We start from the raw sequence: 9,259 nt of genomic DNA on the forward strand, positions 1-9,259 counted from the left end.
AAGGGGGCTTTCCAGCCACTTAGGCATCAACAGCGAAGAGAAGAAGTGGCTTCTCTTTTTGACCCGCATTTCCCTTTGGATTTCAGAAATATTCCTAAAACATATTATAGGTACGATGTCACCTATATGTGACAGGCCCTTGGATGTCTGTTTCCTATCGAGAGGAGTTCGGTCGCTTTCAGTGTAGTCCATGGTAAGCTACTGAACGTGCCATTCACCCCGCAAAGCTTTATTCGAAACGTTGTAGCTGGACAACGACGTTGCATTGGCCAACGTTAACCATCTGATTCATGTAAGTATTATTGCTAGACACAATCCTACAATGTTCATTTCACGCTAATAGTGTAGGAACTATTTTATGTGAGCGAGATAGTGGCAACATGTTGAGAAACCATACGTGTGAGAGCCAGAGCATGTGTTCGTGTGTGAGAGATATTCAAACCAAGCTGTGGATGAGGTAATTTCAAACATCCATTGTGGGGCTTTCAACAGACAGGCATCGCAAATCACAGTAAAAAATATAAAATTGTAATTTTTCGATAGTGTTATTCTAGTTTATTGCCATCCGGATATTTTCATTCACACGGCTGTTGAAAATATGACTATATTCGACATACCAAATGCCATTTTAAAACAATGACACATTTTCTCTGCTAAATGCACGTTAGCCTCCGTGATTGGTATGATGCTGTTGCAACACCTGTGACCTGGCTCACACATGACATTTCCAGCTGTCACTGTGCATAATGACAGCGGCATTAACTAAATCCAGTTTATTTGAAAGATTGGTCTTTTAAGGCATTTTAGTCTCACTCCTTAATGTCTTAACAATATAGTTTGAATTTTATAATGATCTAATGTTAGCCTGACGTTTATTCAATCCATGAGATTCATCAGTCTCCAGGTTTGGTTCAGTTGGGCTGATTCAGTATTGTAGGACTAGATGTAGTTGATGGATGTAACACTAAGTCAGTGCAATGAAAGGTTAGTGACAGAAATCCCCTAGTTGTGTTGTTTCATTTTTGTTTTGTGCTGTCATGGTAGAGCAACCAGGACAACTGGACCTGCATTTTTTGACTCAGGGTCAAATCCTTAAATCAATATCCTGTAGTGCATTATAAAAAGAGGGAGTTTCTGGTAAAGTGATGAAAAGAGTCCTAAAAAAAAAAACATCTGAAATTTGTACCTCACCTGAAAGCCTGAGACCTATGAAGGATCTTTTCTATCCGGCTCTCTGTCCCTGTCTCCCTGTCCCCGTCTCTCTCTGTCCCTGTATCTTTCTCTGTCCCTCTCTCTCGGTCCCTGTGTCTCTCTCGGTCCCTGTGTCTCTCTCGGTCCCTGTGTCTCTCTCGGTCCCTGTGTCTCTCTCGGTCCCTGTGTCTCTCTCGGTCCCTGTGTCTCTCTCGGTCCCTGTGTCTCTCTCGGTCCCTCTCTCTCTCTCTTGGTCCCTCTCTCTCTCTCTTGGTCCCTCTCTCTATATCTCTCTTGGTCCCTCTCTCTTGGTCTCTCTCTCTCTCTCTCTCTCTCTCTCTCTCTCTCTCTCTCTCTCTCTCTCTCTCTCTCTCTCTGTGTCCCTGTCTCTCTCTGTCCCTATCTCTCTTTCTGTCCCTGTCTCTCTTTCTGTCCCTGTCTCTCTCTCTGTCCCTGTCTCTCTCTCTGTCCCTGTCTCTCTCTCTGTCCCTGTCTCTCTCTCGGCCCCTGTCTCTCTCTCGGCCCCTGTCTCTCTCTCGGTCCCTGTCTCTCTCTCGGTCCCTGTCTCTCTCTCGGTCCCTGTCTCTCTCTCCGTCCCTATCTCTCTGTTCCTGTCTCTCTCCTTTCCTCCTCTCATCACATTTAGCAGCCTTAAACCCAGTCAGACCCAAAAGACCACACTCAGACACCAAGCTATTTCTTTCTCAGCGCTCCAGTCATTCTTGGTGTTCAACAGAAACAGTGAGTTCTTAACAGGGGGAAATACCCCCGTTTTACATTCGCTCTGCAGTTGAACAGAAACACCATTTCCCGTCGAGGAAGAGAGACTTGACTAAACTTACCAGAACACTCAGAATATTGCAGTCTCATGATTTAGTAACAGTCTTACACAGCTGGGGCGTGTGAAGTTTAGGCCTACACAGTGCTTAATCCAAGATCTTGAACGGTTTGATAGTGTCATGATGGCATTTAATGCTGTGTAGTCAAAGATGGGAGAGTCAGGGTGTGTGTGTGGAGTCAGCTGCTGAGTAGCATAGATGAACCAGACGAGTGGAAAAGCCCCTAGCATATCCCAGGAAGTCCCTGAACCACCAGAGGAGGAACTCACCAGCTCTCCTCTCACCCGGCATGGAAGGAGACCTGGGACACCCTTCCCTCATTGTCGTTGGAATGCAGGGCTGCGGGGGGAACCTTGTGCTGGCATGGCTCCTCACAGGTACTGCCATCCCCATAGGCAAGTCTGTCAGGAGCACGGGAAAGACGTGTTTTCGGTGACGCAAACGATCCAGTTCATGGTGCAGAGGGATCTTAGTGTAGGTATGGGGTCACAGTGGATGTTTGCACCTCTCCATCCCCTTTCTAGCTAGTCAGTCAAACCCCCCAGACTGCCAGCCAGACAGCCAGTTAGTGTCCAGACAGTCGCTTACTGTCCCTGCTGCCTGTGTGCTTCTCTCGTCTCGGAGAGGAGATAAAATTAGCCTGAGTTAGCTATGTGTGTTATGGAGGGGTTTCCCAAGTCCAGGCCTCAGTCAGGAGCTGTTGATGTGGCAGTGAATGCACTGTATTCACACACACACACAGACACACACACACACACACAGCCTCCTCATCTGAAACAAGTATGTAACATGAGATTAAAGTGTCTTTCATCAAGTGTGTTTGTCCTGTATGTTGCAATGGTGTAAGGTAATGTTACCCCTACTGTAGGTGCTGGACTGGGGTCAGAAGTATGTTCCCCCTTGAAGGTTAAGTGGAGGTTTCACAAGGAGGATGCAGATCCTGGATCAGAGTGTAAGAGTGGGCAGCTTCACTTGTTGCAATAAAGGGTATCTTACTGTTGCACAATCAAGCCCAGAGTTGCTGGATTCCAGTAGGTCAGTTTGGATAGGTACAAGTTGATATCCAGCCACTTGGCTCCTGAGCAACGCCCTCGACTCCGAGCTAGCTCCAGAGGTGCTGCCCTGGGGGCTGACTGTGTTCCTCTCAGCACACCCAAGACCTGGACCCTTTTCACCCCTCACCCCTCCCCTCCTCTCCCCCAGGTCATGTCAGCAGGGCGTCTTGGTGACGGGCGGGAGCTCCAGATTCACCTCCAGCAGGCGGTGTCCTCCCTGGGTGGCCTCTCTCTCGCCCAGAGGCCCTGGCCCGGCGACCCCCCCAACGCCACCGGCTTCCTGCCATCCCACGGCGGCTTCAGGGACCACTTCCTGTTGACCCCCGAGCCCAAGTACTGCTGCGAGTCCTGCCGCCTGGTGCTCTGCAACCCCCGGCAGACAGAGTGTGGACACCGCTTCTGTGAGACGTGCATATCTGACCTGCTCAGGTGAGGGCTGGGGTTGGAAGTAGAGGGGAGGGGTGGGGGTAGGCGAGGAGGGGAAGATGTTGCACTGACCTGCTCAGGTGAGGGGTGGGGTGGGGTTGGAAGTAGAGGGGAGGGGTGGGGGTAGGCGAGGAGGGGAAGATGTTGCACTGACCTGCTCAAGTGAGGGGTGGGGTGGGGTTGGAAGTAGAGGGGAGGGGTGGGGGTAGGCGAGGTGGGGAAGATGTTGCACTGACCTGCTCAGGTGAGGGGTGGGGTTGGAAGTAGAGGGGAGGGGTGGGGGTAGGCGAGGTGGGGAAGATGTTGCACTGACCTGCTCAGGTGAGGGGTGGGGTGGGGTTGGAAGTAGAGGGGAGGGGTGGGGGTAGGCGAGGTGGGGAAGATGTTGCACTGACCTGCTCAGGTGGGGGGTGGGGTTGGAAGTAGAGGGGAGGGGTGGGGGTAGGCGAGGAGGGGAAGATGTTGCACTCGCCAAAGCCTGATTCTTGTTTGCCGTGCTTCAATCTCGAAGGTCAGACACAGGATAGAGGGCGAGGAGGAGGAGGAGGAGGGGGGGGGGTAGACGAGAGAGGAACAGATGAGAAAGGGTTTCATCTGTCATTAGAGATTTCGGTTTCACCATGACTATGCAGGGGCTGATGTCATGCGATTGTTGGAAATGCATGGTTTGAAAGACAATGTTTTCTTTTGGCTGTGTCAGAGGTACAGTCTCTTGACGTCTGTCAAGAGGACGCATTTGTTTTTATTATAACACCCACTCAAATTTTGCATTGAAACACTGCACGTAAAGCTACAACAGGGACCTAATGATCCTCTTCTCTGTCCAGCAAGCCTAGCCCAGTATGTCCAGCCGACAAGGAGCCTCTGTTCAAGGACAAGGTAAGGCCGATACGAAGCCCTGCAGCCGTTCTAGAACCTACCATTCTAGAACCCACACTGACAGCAGAATTCCTGGCTGATAAAACAAGCCGATGTCATCATCCCTGATTGATGTATGAGATGTGTTTACTCAGTCTGGTGCTCTGCTCTGGTAGATCTTCCGGGATATATGCTGCCACAGGGAGATCATGGCTCTGAAGGTGTTCTGTCGAAGCGAGAAGAGCGGTTGCAAGGAGCAGATGAGCCTGCACCAGGTCATGGTGAGGAACATCACCTCCTTCATCTGATGTTCCTACTGTGTTTCTTTCCCCATACAGGGAGGATTACCCTCGAACAGAGCTCTGCTATCACGCTATTAACATAGCTTATCAACCCCCTTAACTTTCCTCTGTCTCCTGTCTGTCGTGTGTGTGTGTGTGTGTGTGTGTGTGTGTGCTCGTCTCTTCCAGGACCACCTGAACGTGTGTCTGTACTTCGAGGTGCCCTGCCCCCTGGGCAAGTGTAAGGAGAGCATGATGAGGAAGGATATTCCTGAGCACCTGAGCAGGAGGTGTAAGCACAGGGAGGCCACCTGTGAGCTGTGCCTGCAGAAGATGCCCCTGACGGAGCTCCAGGTACATGCGCCCGCCCGCCCGCTCGCCCCGGGGGGATGGGTGGAGGGACCTCATTGAGATGAATCTTAGTCTCATAGCCGATGTAGGACTGTGTGACAGAGCTTCCTAAAATAGTTTTGAGTGGGTTGGGATGCAGACATATTGTGTCGTAAATGTAAACATATTTCCCCTCTGGTGCATACCGTGTAATATACGTGCACAATGACAGTATTTATATGTCAGCCGTTAACAGAACTGAAACTATCAGTTCCTATAGGCGGCCGGGCAGCTCTCTGGTGCTGTTTGATTCTGACCACTGTGCTGTCCCTTCTTCCCCAGAAACACAAGGAGACGGTGTGTCCGGCGTTCCCTGTGTCCTGTCCCAACCACTGCACCTTCCCCTCCATCCTGCGGAGCGAGGTACGGAGCGCTCTGGCTCAAGCTCACAGACGCTGTCCACATCCTGCTCCCTCCGCTCCGCTCACACGGACGGACCTGTTTGTGTTGTTAAGATCCCTGTTGATCAAAGCGAGGTCTTGATGCGCGATGTGGAGGGAAAGGGATTGTGGCTACTGCCTGTCCCGCCTGTCCCAGCTGCCCCCTGAAATCAGGGCTGATTGTGTAACCTCCATCCTGTCTCCTGCAGCTGTCGAGTCACCAGCACGACTGTCCCAAGGCCCAGGTCGCCTGCCCCTTCATCCGCTACGGGTGCACCTTCAAGGTCAGCCTGCTGCTGCTGTATGCACACCCTCACTAAGACTGTTGTGTGATGCCCTAAAACTGAACTGTCTATATGCTATTATTGGACTTAGTTTGACCTTTAGTTAGGTTAACCATATATATATATATATATATATATATATATATATATATATATATATTTTTTTTTTTTATCTATCGTTGCTACATTACTGGTTTAGTCATTGGGTGTGTGTGTGTGTATGCTGCAGGGTCTGAACCAGGACCTGAGGGATCATGAGTCCAGTTCTGCCTCAGACCACCTCAGACTCATGGCAGCTAGGAACAGCACCCTGGAGGCCAAGGTAACCAGGCTGGACCAATCAATCCCAGATAGATAGATGCATCCCTCGGATGGATGGAGAGACGCACACATAGAGGGATAGATGGATGGATAGATGATGATACCGGATGGAGGATGGAAGACGTGTCCTTTTCACAACACAGTGTCATTCAGCAGGGGGCAGTAGCAGCCCCTGGGTGCTGAAATCCTTCCTAAACTGAAAGGGATGAGTGCAGTAACTGAGGAGGGTGTTTTGGTGCAGGTGGAGGACGTGAAGGGAGAACTGCTGGAGCGCTACAAGGTTCTGCCAGGCCTCAGCAGCCGACTGGCAGAGCTGGAGGCCCACTACGACGAGATGAGGGAGAAGAACCGTCAGCTGGAGCAGAAACTGGTCACCATGCAGGTCATTAGAATACATCTAAACTCCTAGCAGATTCTTTGAACCAAAGCGATGTCCAGTAAGGCCTACTGGGGGTAGCGGGCAGCTACCCAATCCAGCTAGCTGCACTTGACCCCACCTTGACCCCCACCCCACCCCGACAACCCTCCACCACCCCCCCCACCGACCCCTCCCCCACCCCCAGCTCGTCCTCGCAGCCCAGAGCCGTCTGACCCCTGTGTTGCTGTGTCCTGTGTAGAAGCTGATGAGCTCCCACTCTGAGAAGCTGCTGGAGGTGGAGCTGGAGCTGAGGACCCTGAGGGGGGTGCGGGAGGAGGTGGAGGCTCTGAGGAACTCCGTGGAGAGCATCCGCACCCGGCTCTCCCTGCTGGACGGAGGACGTGCCGGCACCAGCTCTGGGACTCTGGCTCTGGGTCAGTTAGGTACAGACACGCGCATACACCGCCTGTTAGACACACACACACACACCCTCTCAGCCACAAATGGACACACCCACACATACACACTAGCTTACTGGAACCAGCTCTGGGTCTCTCCTCTGGGTCAGTTAGGAACAAACACACTCAGCGTCTGACAGGGTAAAGTAAAGTGACACGGTGTTGGAGTAGCACTTAGTTGTGCCAGCCAGGGTGATCTGTTCAAAGTCTAAAGCTAGTACTGTAGCTGTGTCAGTAAATATTACATTTGCAGCTCCTTATATAGTGTGACTGGTTGACTTGATAAAAATTGGACTAGAATGAGAACAGAATGTCAAGTGAGTTCAATTTAAACGATTTAATGCGATGTAATTCAGTTAGATTTCTTCCGGTGTGGTCCAGTTGTAGGTAGGAAGTTCTACCTACGGCTTCTTTCTGTGTTCTTTAAAAGAAAACAGTGAAAGACTACATTCTGATTGTATTCAGTTGCTGCAGCAAAGGTGCTTTTGTGGCACGCGCCACGACTAATAATTGACCAATGACCAACAGTTATCAGAATCTATGTGTGCGTAGATTCTACCATCTGAACCTGCTCTGCCCATTACTGTAATGTCATCTATTTCATCTAGTAGATGCTTTTATCCACGTACAACACGGGGGAAGTTCTCTTGATTTGCAGTCAAGCGCTCTAACCACTGATCTACACCCGGCCCATTATTTATATTTAAAGCCCTGGTCACTGTAGTTCTAGGGTCTCAAGAGTACTGAATGCAGGACTCCAACCTGATTGGTCTGTCTTGTTCAACCCCAAACAGAGTCCCAGCTCTCTCGCCACGACGACATGCTGAGCGTGCACGAGATCAGGCTGGCCGACATCGACCTGCGCTTCCAGGTCCTAGAGACAGCCTCGTTCAACGGCACGCTCATCTGGAAGATCCGCGACTACAAGCGCAGGAAGCAGGAGGCCGTGGCCGCCAAGACCCTGTCTCTGTACAGCCAGCCCTTCTACACGGGCTACTTCGGCTACAAGATGTGCGCCCGGGTCTACCTGAACGGGGACGGCATGGGGAAGGGCACCCACCTGTCGCTGTTCTTCGTGGTGATGCGCGGCGAATACGACGCCCTCCTGCCCTGGCCCTTCAAGCAGAAGGTCACCCTGATGCTCATGGACCAGGGCCCCGCCCGCAAACACCTGGGCGACGCCTTCAAGCCCGACTCCAACTCCAGCAGCTTCAGACGGCCGGTGGCAGAAATGAACATAGCGTCGGGCTGCCCGCTGTTCGTCACCCAGACCCTGCTGGACAACGGGACGTACATTAAGGACGACACCATCTTTATCAAGGTGACCGTGGATACCTCTGACCTGCCCGACCCCTGACCCTTGACCCTGGAACGGCTGGTCTGAGATCAGCTGATGTGTCAGATCAAGCAGAGGGCTGCGCAGATGGACGGATGGACAGATGGACACCGATGGATGAATAAAAGAGAGAGAGAGGGACATTGATAGAGTTTAAGAATAAGAAGAAAAAGAGATGTTTTGGGAAAATGGGCAGAAATCAAGAAATCTGAGTTCAAGGAAAGCATTTATGAACTAGCAAGGCTTTGTAAGTGTTGAGGGATAGATGGATGACAGGAAGGAAAGATTGACGCATGGTGTGCTGCTAGATTGTGGTGGTGAGGTGTACAGTCTAGTCGGGATGTCCAGAAGGTCTAGCAGCTTGTTCAGGGTCTCTTGAGGGAGAGACAGAGGGAAGGGTTGAGAGGGGAAGAATGGGAGAGGGGGAGGGGTTCCTGGACCTGTCGGTCCTTGGCTGCGGGGGAGGGGTCTGGGGGGAGAGAGGGAGAGAAAGATTGTTTGTGAAATGGAGAGGGACAGAGAGCAAGAGAGAGAGAGAGAGAAGGGGGGGAGGGTGGGGGGGACGGAGATAGTATGTGTTCCCTCCGCCCCAGTCAACAGAGAGCAGCCAGAGCTTCACAGAGACGACAGGCTGTAACCATGGTGATGGTCTGGCCCTCCAGGATGTCTCCATGACTCTGAGGGGATCCGAGCTGGTTAAGAGAGACTGGGACCCCCAGGCCTGGCTGACTTGATGGGCTATCTGTCCATCATCAAACTACAGCTGCAGTGTGTATGTATATTATAGCAGTCTACCAAAACCATAGCTCCGATAGAATGCTGATGATAGATGTAATATTATTATTATTAATATTAGATATGATATATCTTCCTCTTTGGAGAGCTAAGACTGACTTATCTTTAGCCTCAAAGACAAGCCCACATCTAATGGGTACCGAGGTTCAATGTTAGTGGTCCTGTATGTTGTTGTGTTTGCATTGCCGGTAAAGTGTTGGTCACTATATGACAGCGTTGACAAGTACAGAATGGAACCGTGTGTGTCCATGTTGTGTTGGTGTTTGGAATGTTGTTGATTCATTTGC

The 9,259-nt window shown here is 51.1% G+C and overlaps 1 protein-coding gene across 3 annotated transcripts; it reads left to right on the forward strand.

Annotated features, from left to right (window-relative positions):
- The first annotated feature begins 33 nt into the window (after positions 1-33).
- traf3 (TNF receptor-associated factor 3) lies at positions 34-8,592 on the forward strand. Of its 3 annotated transcripts, none has more exons than XM_067242970.1 (12): positions 34-292; positions 2,899-2,982; positions 3,234-3,514; positions 4,339-4,390; positions 4,546-4,650; positions 4,840-5,004; positions 5,323-5,403; positions 5,630-5,704; positions 5,934-6,026; positions 6,267-6,407; positions 6,643-6,826; positions 7,636-8,592. In XM_067242970.1, the coding sequence occupies exons 2-12, from the start codon at positions 2,962-2,964 to the stop codon at positions 8,196-8,198; spliced, it is 1,761 nt and encodes a 586-aa protein (XP_067099071.1). In that variant the 5' UTR covers positions 34-292; positions 2,899-2,961; the 3' UTR covers positions 8,199-8,592. The 3 variants fall into 3 exon arrangements, with proteins under 3 accessions (XP_067099071.1, XP_067099072.1, XP_067099073.1); XM_067242971.1 differs by having other exon boundaries at positions 6,643-6,817; XM_067242972.1 differs by lacking the exon at positions 2,899-2,982.
- Positions 8,593-9,259: the final 667 nt, after the last annotated feature.

This window comes from Osmerus mordax, chromosome 9, assembly GCF_038355195.1.
Source record: "Osmerus mordax isolate fOsmMor3 chromosome 9, fOsmMor3.pri, whole genome shotgun sequence".
Classification (NCBI taxonomy): Eukaryota; Metazoa; Chordata; class Actinopteri; order Osmeriformes; family Osmeridae; genus Osmerus; species Osmerus mordax.

What these genes read in the sequence shown, in the direction of transcription:
- traf3 (XM_067242970.1), top strand. Translation starts at nt 2,962, where the DNA reads ATGCAGATCCTGGATCAGAGT. An exon ending in AGCCTCTGTTCAAGGACAAG is followed by an intron (nt 4,391 to 4,545) that starts GTAAGGCCGATA and finishes CTGCTCTGGTAG; the next exon opens with ATCTTCCGGGATATATGCTG. An exon ending in TGAGCCTGCACCAGGTCATG is followed by an intron (nt 4,651 to 4,839) that starts GTGAGGAACATC and finishes CGTCTCTTCCAG; the next exon opens with GACCACCTGAACGTGTGTCT.